Source organism: Gossypium hirsutum, chromosome D06, assembly GCF_007990345.1.
Source record: "Gossypium hirsutum isolate 1008001.06 chromosome D06, Gossypium_hirsutum_v2.1, whole genome shotgun sequence".
NCBI classification, from domain to species: Eukaryota; Viridiplantae; Streptophyta; class Magnoliopsida; order Malvales; family Malvaceae; genus Gossypium; species Gossypium hirsutum.
In genome coordinates, this window is record NC_053442.1 from 9,207,751 (window position 1) to 9,232,293 (window position 24,543).

A 24,543-nucleotide genomic window follows, 5' to 3' on the forward strand; every position below is an offset into this window, starting at 1 on the left:
TTTTTTTATTATATATTTTTAATTAAGTATAGATAAGTCGGTATATTTATTTTTAAAATTCAATTAAATGGGTTTTATTAAAATATTCGATTCAGATGAATATTATTATCAATATAGGAGGACGTGGGTTCGAGTGTACTAAAGTGCATTATCCTTTTATTTATGAATTGCACGTATTATATAAGAAAAAACAAATATAATTTTAAAAAATAAAAGGAATATGACGAATAAATTTTTTTGTTCAGTGATTATCATAAATAATTTATAATAATTAAATGTTCTAAATATAAGACTCTGTTATTCGCTAAACGTGAAAATGAAAGATGATATTTCTATTAATGAAACGGAAATAACGTGCACAGTTTTTAAGAGAGGAAAAATAAATAAAAATTTATTTTTTTTTAAAAAAAGTAACTGTTCCAAATTTGAAATTATGAAATAATTATAACACATGTATCTAATTCTATTATAAATTAATATGTAAGTTTTTATAATAAAAAAGAAAATTGAAATCCGAAATGAAACCGGCGGTCCATTGTCGGTATGTATATATGGAAATGGTTACAGATTCCATGGTGTGCCACTTGCAATCTAATTTTCTCATTTATATATACATGCAAACACAGATTCCAATTTAAGGTTATATTCGGCAATGTGATATAAAAAAAAAATGAAGAATAGATGGTTGATGATACAAGGCATTGGTGATTCCGTGGGCTAAAATAAAAAGCAAGCAACAACCAAAGAGGGTGATAGGAACAAGATTGTTAATACCGGCATGGTTCATATTTCTATTAATCAATTTTTATTTATTTATGAGTTTAATTCTTTTAATTATAAAGTAGTTTAAATAGAAAAGGGAAAGCAATTTCCTTTGGGCTGCTTCACTTGCATCACTAAATAATGAATTTGTCATCTTTATTTGATAAATTAGCAATGTAATTTCTTTATTTCTCTCTTTTTTATTTTAAATATTTTAAGACATTTGCCGACTCCTGACTCAATAAGTAATACAATGATTTCTAATTTTATTTAGAATCAAATTGCAGTATTATATTTTCTTTAAATATCTTGTAAGAAGCTGTTATTCCAGCTGCATTTCTCTTTTTGTTCTACTAATAATTTAATTGGAGCTTGAACCCGAATTTTGCTGAAGTTAAATTTACTTTTTTTTTTTCATTCTATCTTTCTTATTTACTTTATCTAATTCTTAAAAATAACTAAAATAAAAATAAAATAAAAAAGAGGTGAAAAAAGTGACTCACGTATATTTAATTATAGAGTTACCAAATATTATATATATATATATTAAGTATACAAAATCCTTTTTGTCACCTAATTCCCTGTTGGCGAATAGCTTCTGCTAGGAATATATACAAAAATAATGATGAACTGTGCAATTCACGCAATTAGTTTGCTTGCTGCAAACCTAAACATCTAAACTTTGTTTAAATAAGAAAATGGTGGCACACAAAAATAAGCCTTTTTCTTTTGAACCACTTGGCTCTATTATTCATCTAAATTTATTGATTCAGCCTAAACAAAGAATAAAAGTAAAACAAAATAGAGTTTGATCCTTTCTAAGAGTAGAAGATGGGTTGATTTTAAAAGAAACCAAAGATTGCATTAAAATAATTTGGGTATGTCTGAATTTCACGTTTCTACAATCACAAAACTCCTTGCTCTACTGAATGCCATGAACACATTACAAATATCATCCTTTTTTTTCTTTATTATGTAGTTACAACTTGGGTACTTAAAGGAGATCAAAACTCACAACTTGGAAGTTTCTGATTTCATATCATTATTTTCACGTATTTGAATTACTAAAATTAATTATATTCAAGATATAATCCACCCTAAAAATATATATATATGTAATCCATTCACTTTTTTTTTAATTGTGAGTTTCAACCCTAATTCAAAATTTTAATCATCATTGCATGATTGATTTAATTTCTTAAAAATAACATCTAAAAAGGTAATATTTGTTATAAAAAAAATTGTTTATAAATTTATAACTACAATTACATGTACGAGTATCTACAATATAATCATGTTTGGATAACTATAACTAGAATTAATTTAATGTAAAGTACAAAAATTTGAAAATCGGAATATATCTAAATTTAAACTAAAATAAATCTAGACAAGCTCACACACAAGGAAATTTAAGTCCAAAAAATTCTAAAAGAAAAATATCCATATTGTAAAAACAGAAACTATGACTATAATAGAATTAAAATATAAGGTGTTATTTGATAAATTGATAAGTGAAGTACTAAATTTAATTTATAACAACTGTTTGGTGTTAAGTATGAAATATGATAAAATTGTTTGATGAATGTAATTTTTAAAATTTAAAGGTAAAATATTTAAAAGATAATATTAAAAGTAATAAGTAAAATAACTCTTTATCTGCTTATCATTTTTCACATTTTTTTATTAAAATTTTTTTATAACTTTTTATTATGAATTATCAAATACTTGAAATATTAAGAATATTTTCAATTGTTTTAAATTTTTTAATTGGTAATCAAACAAATCCTAAGTGATAATATATCAAGAATCAAGTCACACTTATTCAATTGAAGAATTGATAAAAAAAAATTTAGACAATGTTTGATAAAATTGAAAAAATTAAGTGTTAAAAAAAATTAATGATTGAAATTTATAAGAACTAAATTTATATTATAAAAATGTAAAAAAATTTGTTTTTTTTGAAAACTCGTTATTTTATAATTTTAGTCAATTAATATTGTATTATTTATTTTATTGTGAATAGTTTTAGATAAAAATTAAAAATTTAATATTTTAATAAAATAAAGAAATAAATTATTTCAAAAATAAAATCAACTTAATAATTTTCACATTAAGTGATGCAACTATTAATTTACTTATCATATTCAACACTTTTTTTGTTTAAAATTTTATATTACTTAAAAAATTAATATTGTTATCAAACACAATTAAAAAAAATTCAACACTTTTTTTGTTTAAAATTTTATATTACTTAAAAAATTAATATTGTTATCAAACACAATTAAAAAAAATTTAAAGGTTGAAAATGTTCATTTTCAATGAAATAAAAAATTTCAATAATTTATCAACCATAATAAAAATAAAAAAAAGGTAAGATAATTTTTTTAAAAAAAATCTCATTATAGGTTCTGATTTTCTCTTTTTGACACAATAGATAGAATCATCTATAGCCCCTAGCCTTTCAACGCACTTAAACCAATGTCCTTTTGCATTAACAATAATACCTATAGTAATCGAGTCAAGACTCAATCGGATAAAAACTTAAATTCAATAAAAAACTTAATTACTTTTTTTTTGAGAAAAACTTAATTTATTATATATATTTAAAAAAGTTATAATTATTCATATGAATTATATCTATCCACGACTGGATTTGACTTGATAAGGGTTTGAGCAAGGAGATTTTATCCTAGATAAATTCGGTCCATCTCAACACAATTTAAATCTTAACTTTATAAAAATAATTAATATAAAATAGATATGGAGAGTGAAATGAATTGGTAGGTCGGGTTTCGGTCTGACTGGCTGATGATTATATCTATTATTATTACTTTATTTAAATTTTAATATTTTTTTCACATTGAAATTAAAAGAAAATAAGAGAGAGAGAATGCACAATGAACACAATAAGATTGGAACAGTTAATCGCAACCACAACAAGCTATTCTTAGGCAGTTGGCAACTTGGCATAGAAAGCTTACCATATTATTCCTTGTTTATTATACTCAAATTTCCCTTATTCTTTCTTCTTCTTCTTTCATTAAAAAAGAAAAATTAAAATTAAAATTAAAAAAAAATCTTTCTCCCCAATAATCAATAACAAAAATTCATAACAACAAATTAAATTCTCAAAGCATTGAGAAACAAACAACAACAACAACAAAAATCTCTGTTTTTTTCTCTATTCAATCCTCCATCGAAGGTTAGTTGAACTCTTCATCAATTTTATGATTATAAGTATTTATCCTTTTTTTATGATATATTTATGATTGTTTAGATTATGAGCAACTTTAATTTTTGTTTGCTTTACGACTCTCTCTATCTTTTTTTTTTCGTTTTTGTTAATTGTTGTTTTTTTTTCCTTCTGTTTGGCTACTGAGAAAATGGTGGAGACATAGACAGAAAGGAAGAAAGGCGATTAAATTTCTGTTTATTAACTTTTTTTAAATTTTTGATTATTAAGGTAGAAAGAGTTTGAACTTAGTAGATCACTTTAAAATTTTCCTTAAAATCCTGATTTCTTTTTTTTTTCCTGAATTTTCTTGCGTACCAAACAGACTCCTGACTGTTTTGTTTTGTTTAGTTTATTTACTTTAAACTAATTTACAAGAATGAATAACGCTTGCATTAGATCTTTTTGTTGTTCTTTTGAACATAAATTTTTTATTTGTTACATTTTGTAATTAAAATTTGTTTTTAATTTAATTTTGTAATCCTAATTCAAAATTTTGATCTTGTTTTTCCTCCACTGTTCCCTTGTTTTAATTTTTTTCTGGAGGATGCTGGGATATTCTAACTGTATTCGTATGTTTTATTAGGTGTTTATTGAGTTTTATGTTTTCGTTTGTTTTATGAATTAATCATCTCCTTTGTCTACGTCTTTTGCTGTTAATAGGGATCATGAGATTCAAGAAAGGGACCAACGTAGAAGTCTTGAGCAAAAAGGAGGTGCCATCAGGCTCCTGGCATTGTGCTGAAATAATCAGTGGCAATGGCCACAACTATAAGGTTAGATATGAAGCCTATTCCAATGCCGTTGATAAGACAATTGTGGAGATGGTATCTAGGAAAGCTGTTAGACCTTGTCCTCCTGCATTAGTAGTTTCAGATAATTGGGTTCCTGGTGATGTTGTTGAGGTTTTTGACAATTTTTCTTGGAAGATGGCAACAATTTTAGCGATTTTGGAGAAAAAGTATGTTTTGGTTAGGTTGCTTGGATCGTCTCTGGAGTTTAGGGTCAGTAAATTTGACATCCGTGTGAGACAATCATGGCAAGACAATGAGTGGGTTGTGATTGGAAAGGTACTTCCTAATCTATGTTCCTCGTGCATTTGAAAATTTTAAGTTTTCAAAGCCATTTCAGCATTTACTTTCTCCAGTTAAGCGATTTTATGTTATACAAAGTTCATTTATATTCATGTCTATCTTTGTTCATTACCATATGCATTTAATATCTTTTTGTAAGTTGAAGTTGAATATTTTCATCTGTCTAATCTAAATGAAATCCCTTCATTCAGACAGTAACCCTACTTGATCTAAGTAGTATCAATCATTTCCATTGAGTTATGATAAATGTGATGTCATATGTTTGGTTCTCATTCTGCAAGCAAGATATTCATTTGTATTATGTCTACTTGCAGGGTTCTGGTAGTTGTGTAGATGTTAAACATGGTGAAAATTCCACTCTTAGATGCAAGCAAAATTCTAGCTCCCAATTTCAAAATACCATTAGAAGGACAAATAGGCATGTCAGGGATGAATGTGGTCCTGTTAACACAAAGGTTAATTACCGAGATTCTGTTATTGCTTCCTCAAAGACTCTAAAGAGAGGATGCTACTCTCAGGTTGAAGCTCATGCTGCTGCTGGACAGAAGCTTAGAGCAGTGGAGAGAAATGAAAGATTGTATCGACTGGTTGCTGCAAATCCATCGGTTCTTGAACAGGTAGATGCCGTTGCTTTACCAAGAGATATGTTGGGTGAAAAATACGTACATTCTTCTCTTAATGACAAAACTGGCTTGTCTGAAGTGCATGGAGACTGGAGAAAACCAAATGGTGCTGTTGGATGTTATTTTGCAGAAACCAATGATGCTGATAGTGTTACGTGCTCTGTTGGTAGTTGTAGCGTAAGTAGTAACAATTTCTGTAGGTTGCCTCATTGCGTTCCCACAGGTCCTATTGAAGTTGTTGATGGTCAATGTAGTGATGCTGAATCTTTCTGTCCAAGGGGAGACGAGGGAGGAAATTCTCTCCTTCCTACGAAAGAGGAACTGGCTGCCTTGATTCATAAGATAAAGTTACATGCATACCGATGCACTTTGGAGGCCTTGCACGCATCAGGGCCTTTAAGTTGGGAACAAGAAGCTTTGGTGACAAATCTTCGTCTTTCACTTCATATATCTAATGATGAACATTTGATGGAGCTAAGAAACTTAATTTCCTCTGATAGTAACATTCCTATAAGATAACCAGGAGTCTCTCTGGTTTTTTTTTCTTTATTTTTTTCCCTTAGGAATAGACTTGGATAAATAATTACACTGGTGACTCCCTCAATTGTATGAAGCTTGATGAAATATGCTATCAATTTTCCTCATTTAGGTATAGAGCATATAGTGATATATTTTGAATGAATGTAACGCAACAGAAACTGAAGACCATTAAATGTTTCTGAGCTAAGCATTGTGTATCAGTTATTCTATCCCTTCTTGTCTCCCTATTTTGTATGTTTATTTTAGCGAACCAAATCTTTGAGAAATAGCATACCGGGAATTTGCTAACAATTGAGCAGAAATCAAGAATGCATTTTTCTGAATCATTCTCTTCTGTATATTTCTTGCATCTGTTAGATGCACAATTGATATTTGACTAATCTTCTGGTGACATTTTAATGCTTAGTTATTGAAAACAAGATTGTCATGTGATAAAATCCCTCTGGATGTTTCTGATTAAGTGTTTGTTTTTATGTTTTTCTTGATATTTGATTAGTACTAAGCAAAGATGTTTCAAGCTTTCAATTTGGTGTGAATGTTCTCGGGGTATAGTAATATGTTTGAAGCATATTCATTCTCAGATTGAGGAAATTATTGATGCTTCCCCCTGTATTTTCCAGGGTTGAAGAAGGAGGCTTAGACACCTTTCTTCCAAGTGTCTGAACTCTGAAGATGATTTTTGGGTTTGGCACCTTTCTCTTGCTTTTCAACAGTGAGGCAATTTGTAGGGGAAGATTTTTTGAGGCACTAATTTCTTTAGTTTGGCTTGCTGGATTCTTCTATTTCAGGTCTCATGCGAGCCCTAGATATCTGTGTTCCTACCTGAATCTTGTGGCTGCCATGGGATTGACCTAATATCTGGAATTCTCCAAAAGGTTTTCTTTTGGACCTCAATATAAGCTTATCCATGTGTGACATTTTGCTGGGCCATGCGTGTTTCACTTTGCTTGTTGCAAAGTAATCATGCTGAGATCTTTACTTTTCATGTGTTCTGTATTATCATTTCATAAATTGATCTTTGTGCTTGTTAATAATTGATGAAGCGAAATTTTTTAAGAGGATTGGTAATAATAATCTTGCAAAGAGCAAGCATAAGATAAAAACTGGAAAGACATGTTTTTTGTGAATTTGGAGAAGTATTGCATAAACCATCCTCACATGGGATATCTTTGTTTAAGCCACTTGAATGGCTGTAAAATAAAACTGTTATTGGCTAAGCTGTGAAGGTGCTCCTTGACAACTTGATAAACCTTTTTAGTAATGCTTAGAAGGTTATCCTAGTTTCACACTTCATTTTCTGTGTTTTACTATGCTTCCTGTCCAAGTCTATTAATCCTTGTTTTTGAATTTCTGGAGACAGTTTCAACGATTCTATTGTTTCACCTTTGATCCAATAAGATCTATCTTTGTCCGGCGTAAAAATAAATCTGTATTTTTTATTAAGATGCTGCGTCCTAGCTTCACATGAGACAGTAGCAGTTGTCCTAATTGGCTGAGTAATAATAAATGCTAACTATTCATTACTTAAAATACATAGACAACTGGAACTAGATTTTTAGGTAAGCAACCGCTCCAGATTCTTGAGTAATTTGCTTCACAATCCAACTAAGCATGTTGTCTGTTCATTTACATGCACGGGGAAAATTGGACTAAACATAATCACATTTCCAGTACCATTGGCTATTGCTTCCTCAGGGAAATGCATCACTGCTGGATTATTCCGTTTACCCTGGAAGATGTTTACAATGTATTTCTCATCACAAGTCATGTTTGCTTACAGTAATGATATTGTCTTGCACTAATGACACTAATCAGAATTGATATGATCTGTGGTGTATTTAGTATCCAAATTTCATCTTGCTAGGGAGGGTGATTCATAAGCTGAATCAAATGCGTTCTTTTCCATGGAAAAAGGAAGAGAGGCGATGTGAAAGGTGTGGAAGTCAGCTGGTATCCTTGGCTTGGGTTTGGGGCAGAAGAACGTTAAAGTTTGGTACATTGCTTGTATCTTGAAACATATATGGCCACTTTTCTGTATTTCCGGATCCATTTGCATTGCTTGGATTTTGGCAGGTTAAGACTCTTACTATGTTGTTGGAGTTGGAAGAAAATCTTGAAAATGGGGCAGATTGCTAGAAACTGATTCAAGATACTGCTGCAGATGGAGTTATGTAGCAAAGCTCTGGGAATTTTTTAACCTGCTGATACTTAGAACGGGTAGAGGAACAAATTACCAAAGTTGCCTTTGGAATAAGTTGATTTGTTCCCCAAGTGTGTGCTAAAATTTTCTTTGATAACCTGGTTAGCAATCTTGGACATTTGAGCAGCCTTTCCAGCCTTTCCATCATGCGAATGTAGTGATCACCTATTTTTCTCTTGTAGTTAATTCAAAGCCCATCTACCAGATGCTACTGCAAGAACACCTGGTATTTGTTTAGATGAGCTTAGCTGGGTGATCAGTACTTTAAAAGGGAAGTCATCCAGTCTACTTTTTACTTGGACTTGCATTGACTGCATGCATATTTTGGAAAATACCGGCCAAACTAGTTGCTAATTTTTGGTGTTTCCTTCATAAACTTTGTAATGGAAGGGTTTCTGCTTACTTCGGATGTTGAAATGGAACTCAAATCATCCAAAAATGAAAGGGTTCCTTCTGCTTTATTAAAACATATTGGAACATTCTTTTTAGTGACTACAAATTTTGTTCTTATGTCAACTTTCCCTTTAAAAATTCCAATCATTTCTTTACATGGGATGCAATAAGCATATAATGCTTTTAAGCTTGAACTTTTACTCTTAGGGCTGATGAGTATAGGTTTGTTTTTTTGTTGTCTACTCTCAGAATTTCATGTCCCCTTCTCGAGGATAGCTCGATCCCCGTTGTGCTGTTTTGTTGTAGTGACAAACGTGCCAAAGATGCAAAGGTGTCTCTTTGCACTCTTTTCCTCACTCTCTCTTACTCGAGATTTTGTTTCAGGCTATTTGGTTGGGTCACTCAGCTAACCTACTGAAGTTATTACAATCTTGTGCTTGCTTTAGAATTTGATTATTTTGCCTGCGAACGAAGCTCAACAAAGAGGCTTATGTCAGAAACAAATGCAATTGCCAGACTTTGGGAAAGATGCAATTGACAAGGGCTGGTAGTTTGAAGGTGGAAGTATTGATATTCCTACATTTGCAATATGCTTCTCTTCTGTTGCATTGCATTGGAAAAACACTTCCCATTTGTCACGGCAGACCTATCAACATGCTAAATGTCCATACTAGACCAGGCAGTTCATATTTTAAGTGTTGTGTTATATTTCTTTTCGTGTTACAATCGTGTCCTTCTATTTACTGGTTATATTGTACTATATTATAGTATTTTATGACTAGAATTTGGATTATATTACAATAATGTAATGCAAAATAAAAATACTTATAAAATTTGAAAATAATTTTGATCTGTTTGAGCCAATCTGACTCGAACCAATCCAAGCCCAAAAACTTTCAAATATGATAGGACCCAAATTTGAAAAAGTCCAAATTTAATAAAATGAGATCGAGCCTAAAATAATTAAATCTAAAATAAGATGAATTTGGAGAGTTTTATTTGTCATTTTGCCACCTTCACTATTGAGGTTTCAAGTGATTTAAAATTAAGAAATAATTAATTGTCAATATTATCATATTTCTCTTTTAGGTTATTGCACTATCGACATTTCTTGATCATTCAAGCTTTATCCTTACTTTAACTTGCTTTGTTAATCCTACTTTGACACCCTCTCTATCTATCTGTTTGCACTTAAAAATTTTGTTACTCGAAATATAATTGTAACTCAACGCACAGATGCTAAAATTCATAATATTGCCCTTTGTCATTCTAATCTTTATTTTTTATGAAATATCTATATTCAAACATATTTAATATTAGTATCGAGATATAATCTTATAGAAACTTTACAAATACATGAAAATTTTAGAAAAAAAAATAGATATGTTCGAAATCCATGCAATGGAACTTAGTAGTTGATGGGCCTAAAGCAAACTTGTCAGCAAAAAATTGAGTCGGTGCATGTTAACTCTTATTTGTTTGTCCTTTTCTGTTATCTCGTAGGGTACTATTGGATTAATGTAAAAAAATATTAATATGTATTTAAACCGGTGTAAAATTAAATGATTTTTTATTTTTTATTTTCTATATTTGATATTTTAATAATTTAATAGTTGAATTTATTAATATAATTGTATATGTCTTTTAACCTATCCAATATCTTTATCACACTCATCTAAAATGTCGGATAAAATTATTATGGAGGCCTGCCCACTTTACTAAAAATATGAATAAATTAGACTAGGTATGTTAGATCAAAGAGCAAAGTGGTATTCTATTAAAAATTTCATCCATTTCTACTGTTAAAAATTGGTCTCTTACGTCAACATGAGGTACACATGGCACACCATGTATCATTGTTTGGTTATTTCGTCAATCATGCCAGTTTTAATAGTGCAAATGGATGAAATTTTAACAATAAGAACCAATTTACTTTTTGATCTAATGTACATGAACTAATTTGACTATTTTTTAGGAGGGGCAAAAAACAAATTGACTCCTAGTACAGGACCTCCATGATACTTTTTTACCAAAATGTTGTATATTATTAAACAATTGGAATGTTTTTTTCTACATAAAATTAGTTAAGAAATTTTAATTCACATCAAATTTATCATGGATAATTTATATAAATAGAATATGAAATATTACGATTAGATAATTAAAATATTAATTGTATAAAAAATACAAAAATAAACTATGCAAAAATATGCGAAAATTAATAAAATTACTTTAATTTTATATTAAAAATTATAAAATAATTAAACATTTAAAAAGTAAAATAATAATTAAAAAAAGAAGGGAGAGGAGTGTACAATGGACACAGATGGATTTGTCACATAAATGAGCAGCAAAGTTCAGAGATGTCATTCCTGTGGTCAATATATACAGCAATTTCAATAAAAAGTGTGAATCATCGCTTTTATTTTATTAGTTCAGAAGATTAAACATTAATTTGAGTGTCTTTTATTTTTATTTTTCTGGTTGGAGACTGTTTTAAAAGAAGAGTGGCCTGAATGAGTTGGGCATTAATGGAGCACCATCAAATCCACTACTAGTGTCTCATTTGAGGTCTACCTAAAGAGGTTTTCCTCTTATTTTTTTCCCAATAAAGTAGAATCTATATTCTTCAACACATATTTCGAGTTGAAATAAGATTCAAAAATAAAAATAATCAATGAAATCTTATTTATGAAATTATGAATTACAATTTTTAAATAAGTTTTTTAACTTTTTTTAGTAGAGCTCTTATTTAAGAGTTGTTTAGATAATTTTAGATGGATTTGAAAAATTATTTGTTTGAGAATTTGATTTAATTTGTATTAAAGAGTTCCAATTACACTTTCTAGATGCAACTATATTTGCAACTCAGTTTGCATCTGGCAAGAAATGTAATTTGGCATATTTGACTGGCACCGTTTGATCGAAAAATTTGGTCTTTTTAATATATTTACTTGGAGGATTTTTTACAACACTTTATTGAGTTAAGACGTGTAAAAGATCAAGTTAAACAAAGATTCTATGAAGACTTTCAATGTGATTGAGTTTCTTTATTTAAAGAGATTTGATTTCTAAATACATTCAATCATAGAATATCTTTGTTACTTTATTGCATATTGAAGACCTAATTGAGTCGAATTCAAGGAAACGCAGATTCACATTGATTGTATTTAAGCAAACCATTATACGCTTATGTAGGAGAAGACTTGTTTTACTTTTACATGCGGGATTGAGAGCATTTGTTCAGGCAAGAAACTTATTTTAGTATAAATTATTGTAAACAAATTGCTTGAATTATTTATGTTAGCTTGAAAGATCAAGCCGAAATCTTTAAGGGTGAATCGACTTTTAGAAAATTAGGAAAGCTAGAAAGAAAAGATAGAACAATGAACACAACCATTTAGGGTGGTTCGACCCCAATTGCCTACTTTACTACCTTAGCTTTCCACAACTAAAGATTTTCCTAAATTCACCAATTTGACAACCTTTGAGGATAATGTTTAACCTTACAATTTCCCTTAAGATTTCTACTCAAAATCTTAAGATTACAACTCCCTTAATATTTCTATCTAAACCTTAACCATCTCAAAGAGAATAACAAATAGCAAACTAAGAAATAATCCTTACAAGATTGATGTGTTTGTCAATTAAGCACAAATACAAAGAATAACACTTGAACTGAATAAATACAATGAAAGCTCACAAGTGTTTACAAGAAGAATATGAAAGAATTAAGCATTAATGTTGTTTTGATTGATCTTTAAGCTTGATAATCTCTCTCCTTGTTGTAGGACTTTTGGAACATGGTATTTATACACTCTAATACATTTCCAACCATTGGGGTTGTTGTGAAAGTTAATAGAGTTGTTGGGGATGAAAATACTAGATTATTAAATTCACCTACAACAAAAGGTATTGATACTTTTTCTACTAGTATGATACTATTAGCATTTAATGTCTGATTCAGTGACCGTTGAAGTTAGTTTACAACGGTACCAAAGGCAAATTATCGATACCTGGTAAAAGATATCGATACTTTTTGTGTTGGTTGAAAACAAAATGTTAATTTGGTATCGATTTTAGAATGGGTTTCGATATCTTGAAAACTATCGATACTGAAAATGTTTAAAAATAGTTTTAACATGATTGAAATGTTCAACTCAATTGAAACCATTTTAACTAGATTTTATCAATTCTCCAATTATGTTCAACTTAAACTTTTATTTAAAAAGACTTTAATTTATTATATCAAAACATATTATCAAATAAAGCTTGATTTAACAATTTAGTTTGGAACTAAGTTTTCAAGGTAAAAGTCTTATTGGAGAGAGTAGTCTAGATTATGTATAGGAGTGAAATTATAATTTGGTGAGTGAATTGAACTTAAATCATATATGGCACAAAGAAATTTATAGTGGATCACTCATCTCAAAAAAAAAATATTTATACACTGCATAACCAAACTTCTATATCCATATCTTATTATAATATTAATTAATAATTTCAGTTGCAATTAAACCTAGATAAAAATATTAATGAATTGTCACAATATAGATCATATCATGAGATAATAAATTTAGATCCATATAACAACCGGCTAAACCTAATGTTCTCATCTCTAGTGAGTGCATCAACCCTTGGGTTCATACTACATACCTTTCATCACTTAATAATGCTCATCAAATGGTAGAGCATACCCCGAAAATACTGTACTACTAATAATTAAAAACTGGGATATATGAATCATACATTATTGTTTCATAAATAAACAAGAATGAAGACACAATGTGGTGGGATAGTGATGGAGGCTAATTCAACAGTCTATTAGAATGAAGAAAATACCTCACTCAACATGTATATCAATATAAAATTAGGGCAATCATCCCGAGAAGGGAGGGACTTGTCTTCTGTCTAAGAGAGAGCAGACAAATGGGCAATAATCAAGGGTTAGGGAAGGCATATAAAATAAGCGAGCAAAATAATAATGGGATAAGTCCAAAAGTTTTCAGACATTTGGGATTAAACTAAGACATGGTTTTATTATTATGTTTTTTACCAAGTTATTGACATTAACTTGATGATAAAATTACTTGAAAGTCTCTTTTTAATAAAGAATTGAATATTAATATAGTAATGTTTTCGTTTTTTTTACTATTTTTATATGAAATGTTTAAAATAAATAATTAAAAATGCAATGTTCAAGATTACTTCTAAAGAGTGGAGCCAAGTTCAAAGAAAAAAAATTCCCATAAACTATGAACATAAACCATAAAATAAATATGAAGATACCAAAAATACAAGATTTAATAACATGAACAAATTTAAGAGTGTTGGCAAGTGCCCACCCTCCTAAATTTTGTAAATATTTATTTTATCCTTATAATTAATATAAAAAAAATATGATAATGGGCGAATTTAGGCGTATCGGGGGATCAACCTCACCTAAATTTTATAAATATTTATTTTAGCCTCTTTGAAATTTTTATTTTATTTTATCTTTAAAAGTTTTATTATTTGTGTTTGGCCTAAAAATTTTCAAATATATTTTTAGCTTCATTCTTTTATAGAATTTCTAGATTTTTATAATAAATTTGTGTTAGTTTAATTTGGTAAAATATAAGGTTAAGTAATTGCAATATTTAAATATTAATTTAATAAAAATAAATTTAAATAAATGTAATATATATTTAACATATTTTACTTTTTTTTTTTAAATATCTTATGTAAATATCCCACCCACCCCTTGAATAAAGAAATATTTATTTATAAGCACTTTATCATTTCATCTTTAACTATAACAAAATTTAGTTATTATATTATGGATGTCATAATCCTTTTCCCTTTGGCTAGCTAGACGTAAGAATTCATATAAAAGTTTATATGTTCCAGCTGTATTTTTTTTTATTTTTTTAAGGCTTAAATGAAAAAAAATTTCTTGTAAGTTATATATATATATTTTAAGTAGGTACTTAAGAAAAACAATTTTTGTTACAACTTGTATAACCATATCCATTATCTAAACTCTATCATTTTGATATCTAGACTATACTTTGTTACCCAAAGTGGTATATAAATTATACTTGGTTACCTAAATTACCCTTGTCGTTAAAAAAATTTATTAGCTAATCATTTTGTGATTCATGAGAATTTTTAACTAAACCCCCAAATGTTAAATATTATTTTCTTTAACTTTTTTTTTAAAGTTATAAATGTATTCTTCATCCAAAAATTCAACAACTCATTGAAAAACTAAACCAATCCATGTTTTGTACAACAAAACCCAAATTTTGATGAGTTTCTTTTTTATTTTTTAAACCTTGATTTCGGTTCCTCTCTCACATTGATTTAAAATTTATGTATTATTTTTAAAAATAATAATAATAATTTTCTTCATTCTTTTATATTTACTTAATGTTGAATGAATTTCTATTATAACAAACAATATGATAAAGCAAGGAATTCAAATACTAAAAAGAAGAAAAAAAGATTGCCAAGATAAGTTATCTAATAGTTAAAAAAAAGTGCATTAAAAGAAAAAATATGTGGGGAGGGAGCGACACTTCTACCATGAGTTGAAGCTTAGAAACAACTTTTACTAGAAGATTTAAAGATTTATCAGCACTTGTATGAATTTACCAATTTATCAAAATCTTTAAATATTTGAGTAAAGTCTTAGAAACATAGATAAATTTTTAGATATTTTGTTAAAACTTTTCCCAAGTTTTTTTAATGGAGCTCACCCTAGAATTTCCCAGAAGAGAGAGTGTGTAAAAAAAATGAAAAGTTTAAATTAAATTAACGGTTGGGGTAACTTGAGTAATGGAGTATAGTTTAAGTACCACTTTTAATAAAAAAAAAAAGAAAAAAATTACAATTAGGTACCATTTTACTGTTGAAGGTGTTTTTTTTTTAAATTAGGGTTTGGGTCACATACACTAAGAAATGGAATTGGAAACATGGGTGAAAAGTTAAAGTGAATTGGTGCTAAAGGGTTTCCACTTTTGAGTACTTAACTCCATAATTAATTGTATTAAGAGAAAGTGGCATGTCATGCACCATATAAATAATTAGGTGAGATGTAATCCTTAATGTTGATTGTATGTATCATCCCCTTTTTGGTAATCAATATCATCCATTTAATTTCAAACTATAATTTATTTATTTTTGGTATAGAAATGGAACTGTATTATAATATATTTTTAACGTATGGTGAATGTGATGGGGCCACATGGTATTCAATTTTAAGAAACAAAATAATATTTAAGCCTATGATTAAATCATGTGGAAATGAGTATGTAAGACTTTATATTTTATTTTCCTATTTAGTATTTAAATTTGGTATATTTATTTTATGTGTTTTTTTTAATATTGTATATGTATTTAATAAAAAGTTATACATTTTGGCATTCAAAAGTAATCGTGTTAGTTAGTTCGAATTTTAAAATTAATTTAACAAAAATTCATAATTAACTAATAATACTATAATTAACTTTGACAATAGTCGGGTCTTCCCGTAATAAACTTTCATCAAATTAATCCCTAAATGTTAAAAAAAAAATCACAACTATAAAATTGTATTTAACAAATTAAAAATAATTTTAAAAAAATCATAATTAATATTAAATCTATTTTATTAACAAATAAATATTTAAATTGATAATATGTTTTCGTCAAATCAACCCTAAGGGTCTATTTGTTTCAATATTAAATCTATTTTATTAACAAATAAAATTTAATATTTTTTGGTGTTTGGATAAATCTTGTAAAATATTTTCTATTGTTTGATAGATTTCTTTAAAATATTTCATAAAAGTTACTTTCAATGAAACAAACATACAATTGAGATTTTCTTATCTTTTTATTGTTTAATTGAGTTTATTTTATATCTATATAAGTTTATATTTTACATTATTTTTGCATATATTAAAAATATTTTGTTAAATTCAGGTTCATTACAACGTCATTTTTTAGTTACATAACTACCAAGTGAGTATTTTTTTTATTTAAAAATGTGACATCAACAAAATTGACAAAAAAATTTAAGAATGTCAACCATTGGACTTGGTTTTCAAATCTAAAAAGTCTAGGAACTAAATTATTGAAAATAAAAGTACAGAGACTAAATTGTAAATTTGTGAAGAGTACATAGACTTATGACATATTTTAACCTTTATACTAAAAAATATTTATTATTAATATATTTATAATTTTAATAAATATTTATTATTAAAATATTAATATTGAATATTTTCAATAATATGTGAAGAATATTATTTAAAATTATTTTTTAAAAATTTATTATTAAAATAAAAATAAAATATTAAATAATTTATTAAAATTATAAATTATATTAATTATATTAATAATTTATCACATGACTAAAGATAAAGAATTAATAGTTCTTTTTTCGGAAAATGACTTACGTTTTTCAAAAGAGTAACTTATTTTACAAGAAAAATGATTTATTTTACTTGTAAGTCATTTTTCATTAACCAAGTTGTTTTCTGTGAAACAAACATAGAAAAATATAGAAAATATTTTCTATAGACATTTTATATGTAAACAAACTGATCCTAAAACTCAAATTAAATTATTTTCTAATATTAAAAATATATAAATTTTAGCAAATACTATATGAGATAAAAAAGCACATACACTACATTTGAAAAAAAAAATCATGGCTGTTCTACCTTTATCCATCCCAATAAGTATAATTATAGTGTTAAAAGAATTGGATTCATCAGTAGGGTTCAATGACAAGTATGAACTTTATTCAATTTAATGCATATTTAAAAAATAAAAATTAAGTGAATTCATGGAAAATTGGTTCAATTGATAAATTCCTTTTAATTTATTTTCTATTGAAAATGTAAATATTGTGATGCAAACCACATTTAACTTTATTTAAGTTTATTGCTATTTGATAAAATAAAATAAAATAACTATAAAAAAAGTCAAGGCCTTATTTGATAATAAATTTTTTTAAAAAATTAAATAGCTGAAAATTAATATTTAAATTTATTTAATGTTTTAAACTTATTTTATAATATATAATAAAAAAATAAAGGATAGAACTATAAAAAAAATATGAAAAGTGATAAGATAAGAAGCTACTTATCATTTAATATAGAAATTTTCAATTATTTTTATTTTAATTTAATTTTATATTGTTCTTTAAATTTATTTTATTTTATTTTAAAAATATATTATCCTTTAAAAATTTTACATTTAAAATTTTGAATTTTTTTAAATTAAAGTGAAATATTTTTTTAAAAATAATTATAAACATATCAAATAAAAAATTATAATTTAAAATTTACATTTATCAAACAATCAATGTATTCTATACTTAATTTTAAGTAATATACCAAATAAATTTTATAATTTAAGTTCAGTGCTTAAATTTGCAACACTTAGACCTTGTTTGATAAACTGTTAAAAATATTGAATTAATTGAAAATTAATATTTTTAATGATTTTTTTTTGCATACGTTTGGTAACTAAAAATAAAATAATCCAATAAAACTTTTCTTACAAAAAGTGTGAAAAATGATAAGTAAATAACAACTACTTATCACTTAACGAAGAATATTTTTAGTTAATTTAATTTAATTTAACATTATATTATCATATAAAAATATTATGTTTAATATTTAATATTTTTGTTTAGAATAAGTTAGAATAAGGTGAAATGTTTAAAAATTAAGAATAAAATGTAGAATAATTTTTTCATAATTTAAAATTTATATTTATGAAACAATCTAATTATATATTTTTACTTAATTTTAAGTAATATATCAGTCAAAATTTATAACTTAAGTTTAATATTTAAATTTTCAACACTTAAATTTTCAATTGATCAAACAACACCTTATTCTTTCAACACTTATTTTTTCAGTTTATAAAACAACACTTAAGTGTTAAAAAAATTAAGTACTAGATTTAGGTTAGAAATTGAGTTTGATATTTGTAGACGGTTTGATAAATGTAAAATTTAAATTATATTTTTTTTATTTTTATCTTTATTTTAAAAAACATTGTATTGATTTAATCAAATAAAAAATTTAAACATCAAAATTTAATGTTAAAAGGAATAAAATAAAATAAATTGAAAATGTTGTCCATTTTAATGATAAGTAATTTCTTACCTAATTATATTATTTTTTGCACTTTTTTATTAGAAAAAATTATAAGATGGTTTTTATTAAAAATTATCAAATGTGTATAAAACAATTAATATTAATTTTCAATTAAATTAATTTTTTCAACAACTTAAATATATAATTTTGTTAACAAATTGTTAATAGTTAAGAGCTATTTAATATAAATAATTAAATATAAAAAAGCTTATATTTAATATTTAATATATTTTTAATTAAATTAGTGGTTTAACCCGAAAATCAGAAAATCTCACGGCCTAAATTTTATTTATTTAATCATCAATGAAGTTGAAAACAAACATTACCAAGATTCTAAGACATGTCCAAATCACTCATTAATAATAATAAGTAGGATAAAATCGATAATCAAGATGATTAGCAACGTGATAAGGAAGATCAATCTACAATTGTATGTCCATTATTTATATATACATAGAGCGAGAATGGGGTTATTTAATTAGAGAAATTAAAGATAAGTGTTAGCATTTAATGTAATATGATAAGATAAGATCACATGCTTCATAGTTGATTCCATTCAACTAAAACTAAAAGAAAAATAGAAGAGAGAAAAGGAAATCTTGGGGACCAGCAAATCCTACCACCTTTCTTTTCCATTACCCTCTCAAAGGGATCATGCATGAAGATTGAGGAGATCCCATAAAGTAATGCAAAATCATATACCTCTTATACACTACTCACTACATGCCATAAACCTTATAAGGAGAAATAAAATAATAATAGTATTTTTTTTCCTTTTACTCAAAAAATAGGTAAATTAGTTCCTATACATTAGATCAAAGAGCAAATTTCATCCATTTCTACTGTTAAAAGTTGGCATTGCTGGCAAAATAATCAAACAGTTAGATGTGGCGTGCCACGTATACCTCATTCTGACATACAATGACCAATTTTTAATAATAAAAATAGATAGAATTTTTAACATAAGAATTAGTTTGCTCTTTTATCCAATGTACTTATTTTGAATAGAGAGAAAAAAAAATTCAACTTAACTTAAGATAAGGACCTCTATAATTCTTTTATTTTTTTAATAATATCTAAAACTGAATTTACATTTTGCATGCTGGATTCATGCCTTGGAGAACTGCATTTGTCCTTGCTTTTTTTAATCTTTTTTAAGTAACACAACACAAACATCACTTATTTGGTTGAGTGCCCTTTTAATTTAATTTAATTTCTTCTCACTCTCTCTTAGAAAAATTGCAAGGAAAGGAAATTTCACCCTTGGTGTTTGCACCATGCTTGGGTAAACCCTTGCAATTTCCATGAATATGTCTCCCTTTAATGTAAAGAATGTTTAGGGTTAGGGTTCTTGAAATTATAATTGTTAATATATTTTTCAATCATCAACAATAAGCAGTATATATATGTTGGATTTCGCAGTCTTAACTGCTATCCATTAACCAAAATCAGTTCAAATTTTCAACAATAAAATTCATCTTCCATCAACTAAGCTGCAGCTGCTGATTTCATATACTACAACGACAGCAATAAGATTTTTAATTATAGAATTAACAACTAATTTCATGAATTGCATAATATTACAAAACTGTGTTACAAATATACATTACATACATATAGGGGAGAAGAAACCTATCTACTTGGTTAGCCATTTGCCTACTGATGCATGCAGAGCTTCCATGCTAAATATCTCTTTATATTTTCTATGATAGCATACCCGCACTCACACAAGAGATAGGTACTTACACGAGATGGGATAAAATCAGGACCCTTCCTTCATATCTGAGACAAAGGTTGGAAGATGATTGGGGCTCCATATTGTGGGTAAAGTAACATCAGAACCGTCGGTGCATGTTGATAAGTTGGGGCCAACTTAAAAGAGAAGCGTTGGAGTATGATAGAAAGAGCTAATTTTGCTTGCAAAATGGCTAGGTTTTGGCCAATGCAGGTACGGACCCCAAGGCCGAATGGGATGAACCCAATAGGATGTTTGGCCGCACGTGCCACGCCCCCGGAAAACCGCGCAGGGTTGAACTCATTTGCATCGTTGCCCCATATGGCTTTATCATGATGAACGGCTAAGATTGGTATCAAAAGCTCGGTCCCATGTGGGATCATGTAACCTCCTAACTCTGCATCAACTTTGGTGCGTCTTATTGTAGCTACGGTTGGTGGATACAATCGCAGCGATTCATTCAATATCATACTCAGCTGCAGATGTCAACCCAAAATCAGACAAAAGCAAGTAACAGATGACACGGAGACAAGACAAGGATGTTACCGTCTTAAGCTTTACGAAATCATCTTTGTTGGGTATGTCACGTAATCCACACACCCTAAGAACCTCCTCACGTGCTTGCACCTGCCACTGTGGGTGCATTGCAAGAAGAACGGCGGTCCAAGTGAGCAAATTGGAAGTGGTCTGTTTGCCGGCAAAGAAGAAGCTCTTGCACTCTTCGATTATGTCATTCACACTTATGTCATTGGAGGCTTCCATCAATAATCCCAGCAAGTCTTTGGCTCCGTTTCCTTGCATTTTGTTCCCACAATTGCTTCTCCGCCGTTCGATTAGCTTCTTCAACGACTTCTTGATCCCTCTGTCCAATTTCCAACAACTTATGTTCCTCTTCGTCGGTAAAAATCTGAAATTTAAATGCATATCAGTACCTTTTCCTATTTGATACCAGGCTAGTATTAAATAGGCTAAAAACCAATAAAAAAATCCTACTTCTATTTTTTTTTTAATACTGTATAGAATGAGGTCTCAACCTTTAAACTCTTGCATTTTATATTAAAATTTCTACCATCACTAATAGATTTAAAAAAATTTATAAGCAAAATTAAAATGCTACCATATATGGCTAAGTTTTTAAAACACATGATAATATTTTTAGTATTAAAATTACTTATGTAACATTTAACTTATGTTTAATTGAACCAACAATGATCTTCAATACGATTTTTAAAACAGATGGATGATCATATGCTAATGACAAAAAAAAAAAAGGTACCTATAGCCAGGGATGAAAACTTTTTGAAAAGCCTCGGCAACAAGCACCATTTGTTGGGCTTGAAGACCGAAAATGGCCTTTCCATCTTCATAGCTGCTCCCAAATGCCGTACGCGTGATGACATCTTCGGTTAGGCTCTGAAACCACTCGCATACTTCGATTTCAATCTCGCCGGACTTGCTTCTCTTTATTAATGCTGACCATTTCTCCACCATTTCAATCACACTTTGTGCCACCACCGGCACCAGCAGCTATTTTAATAATAAAACAAGTTATTGAATCATCTTCAATGTTTTTGTTTTAATGAATGAAGGAGGGAAGGCTTACTTTGAGATTCTCCATATGGAAAGTGGGAGAAATGATTTTTCTATGATGAGCCCATTTTTCACCTTTGAGACTAAGGAGTCCATCACCTTCAAGCTGTTTAATCAGAGGGTGGGCTTCATTTTTTTCGTACAGTTCTGACTTGGATGTGAAGATTTCCCGTATGATATCTGGGTCCGACACCGTCAGCCGAACCGTTGGACCAAACCAAACTATAAATGTTGCACCTATGTTTCAGTTTTGAACAAAATTTACAATCATCATCACATTAATATGTCGTAAATGATAATTAACTCCATTACCAAGGAACTGCAATTACACAGCACAGTGGGAATGGGGCAAATATTACAAAAATGAGAAAATAAATATTTATTGTGTTGCTGGGAGACAAAGACAAAAATGGGATTATCAAAATATAGTTTTTTTTTCTTTTTTCAAGAAAAGAAGGAAAAAGAAGAAAACAGAAGTGGAACCATCCAAAAAATCTCAACTTGAACATCAAGCATCCAAGCTCAGAAAAAGCTGTATAGTTTTAAAAAGAAGCACCTGAACTCAGAAAAATAAGCCTTTTTTCCTTCAAAAAAGATTTACAATTTTTGAAGGATCAACTCTAAGCCAAGGCCATCCCCTCAACTTCAATGATTATCCCAAAAACAGCTCAAGAAGAACGCACAGTTTAACACATTCAAAACACTTGAAAGATGAAAGATAGAGGGTGTAATACATGATAGTACCATAGATTTTCTTCCAATGATGGTAGAAAGAGAGAACTCTGGGGAGAATATTGTGAGAGAAAGGCATGGGTTGAGAAGAAGCCTTTAACATCATGCCCACAAGCTCCTTCACATTTCCAATGAAGAAATGGTAAGGGGGTCCTCTGATCCCTTGCCTTGAGAAATGCTCTTCAATCTTCCTAGGCCTCCACCAAAGCAACACTACCATTTTTAACACCATCATTAACAACATCAGACATATGCCAACCAGCTTCAACCACTGCCAAACCTCCTCCATAATTCTTCAAGAAATTAAACAAAAAAAAAAAGAAAGAAAGAGAAATAGCTTAATTTGCTTTGGCTTGTGGCTTTGCTCACAGTTTTCCTCCCCAGTGTGGAGCAGCCTTTTTGTGTGTTTGCTTCTTATCTTGTTTAGCTTATGTTGGTTTACTTGCCACCCTTTGTTGGCTGCCCTTTTAATAGTACTACAAACTAGACATTATATATAATATGTAAAGAGAAACCATAGGCGAGCCAAGGCCAACTGCGTAGGGGCCGCAATTGGAATTCTAAGGGTCAACAATAAAATGCTTTTCATTTATTTTTGGGACAATCCTTCTCTTTTTCATTTAGTACTGTTATATCCATCTTATAAATAAGTATATAACTGGTAAGGCTTGGGTTGATTTTTTGTTTGTGTTAAATTATAGAATAAAATTTAAAATTAAAATATACTATATACTTCTTACATTTGGAATTTAATCACTTACTTTTCTTTTAAAAAATCAACCTTTTCTATTTTTTGAATTTAAAAATTTGCTCTCAAATTATATTTAATAACTCAACAATTTAGTAAAAAAAATTAATGATATTAACTATTTTGACTAATCGATAATATTATAAAAATATAAAGACCAAATTATATTAAAAATTAAAATATAAGGATTAAAATTTAAATTTAATTATAATAGGAGACTAAAATTAAAAATTTAATCATTTTATAATGCAAAGAACAAAAAGCACCATCTAGGTGCATCCAAGTGTCAATGAAGAAAGGCCATTTGCATCTTCCTTTTACATAGAGTTATTAGTATGGTGGGCAAATAACCAAAAAAGGCCGTTTTTTTTCAAAATTTACCGAAATGGGCCGGTTTTTTAATTATTTACCGGAATGGGTCATTTTCCGCGAAATCGCGTCCACGTCAGCGCGATGTCAGGGTACGCGCAGGAAATCGCGTCCACGTCAGCGCGATTTGCTGACGTGGAAGGAAATCGCTCCCTCTAGGACGCGATTTGCTGACGTGGCATGAACAGTGTGTTTTTAGCTTGGAAAACTTTGAAAGGCCATAACTTTTGGCTCGGTTGTCCGATTAAGACAATTTTTTTTTTGATTTCGAATAACTTTTTGAGATCTACGCGCTGGAAAATAGCCGTAGGCGGTTTGCCGAAGTTTTCGTCAAAAAATATCCTTTTTTGCCCCTAAATTTTGATTTTTTTCGGTTTAAAATTGAA

General features: G+C 28.5%; 2 protein-coding genes across 4 annotated transcripts; one reads left to right on the forward strand and one right to left on the reverse strand.

Annotated features, from left to right (window-relative positions):
• Positions 1 to 3,666: 3,666 nt before the first annotated feature.
• On the forward strand, positions 3,667 to 8,920 carry LOC107901277 (uncharacterized). 3 transcript variants are annotated; one of them, XR_001685205.2, is made up of 6 exons: positions 3,714 to 3,964; positions 4,658 to 5,064; positions 5,403 to 6,131; positions 6,872 to 6,934; positions 7,040 to 7,126; positions 8,116 to 8,920. XR_001685205.2 is itself a non-coding variant. In XM_016827208.2 (4 exons), the coding sequence occupies exons 2-4, from the start codon at positions 4,663 to 4,665 to the stop codon at positions 6,875 to 6,877; spliced, it is 1,137 nt and encodes a 378-aa protein (XP_016682697.1). In that variant the 5' UTR covers positions 3,714 to 3,964; positions 4,658 to 4,662; the 3' UTR covers positions 6,878 to 8,920. The 3 variants fall into 3 exon arrangements, 2 of the variants coding, with proteins under 2 accessions (XP_016682696.1, XP_016682697.1); XM_016827208.2 differs by having other exon boundaries at positions 6,872 to 8,920; XM_016827207.2 differs by lacking the exons at positions 6,872 to 6,934; positions 7,040 to 7,126; positions 8,116 to 8,920 and having other exon boundaries at positions 3,667 to 3,964; positions 5,403 to 6,539.
• An 11,547-nt stretch (positions 8,921 to 20,467) lies between these two features.
• Positions 20,468 to 23,506, reverse strand: LOC107901276 (cytochrome P450 734A1). The gene is made up of 5 exons (XM_016827206.2): positions 23,053 to 23,506; positions 22,322 to 22,545; positions 21,995 to 22,245; positions 21,265 to 21,625; positions 20,468 to 21,194 (listed from the first exon to the last, which is right to left on the reverse strand). Exons 1-5 carry the CDS (start codon positions 23,327 to 23,329, stop codon positions 20,760 to 20,762), a joined length of 1,548 nt encoding a protein of 515 aa, XP_016682695.2. The 5' UTR covers positions 23,330 to 23,506; the 3' UTR covers positions 20,468 to 20,759.
• Positions 23,507 to 24,543: the final 1,037 nt, after the last annotated feature.

Excerpts from the sequence above, each read along its gene's own strand:
- LOC107901276 (XM_016827206.2), bottom strand. The coding sequence starts at position 23,329 with ATGGAGGAGGTTTGGCAGTGGTTGAAGCTGGTTGGCATATGTCTGATG. Across the intron at positions 22,546-23,052 it reads TCATTGGAAGAAAATCTATG|GTGCAACATTTATAGTTTGG; the intron begins GTACTATCATGT and ends ACTGAAACATAG. Across the intron at positions 21,195-21,264 it reads ATTTCGTAAAGCTTAAGACG|CTGAGTATGATATTGAATGA; the intron begins GTAACATCCTTG and ends TGACATCTGCAG.
- LOC107901277 (XM_016827207.2), top strand. The coding sequence starts at position 4,663 with ATGAGATTCAAGAAAGGGACCAACGTAGAAGTCTTGAGCAAAAAGGAG. Across the intron at positions 5,065-5,402 it reads AGTGGGTTGTGATTGGAAAG|GGTTCTGGTAGTTGTGTAGA; the intron begins GTACTTCCTAAT and ends GTCTACTTGCAG.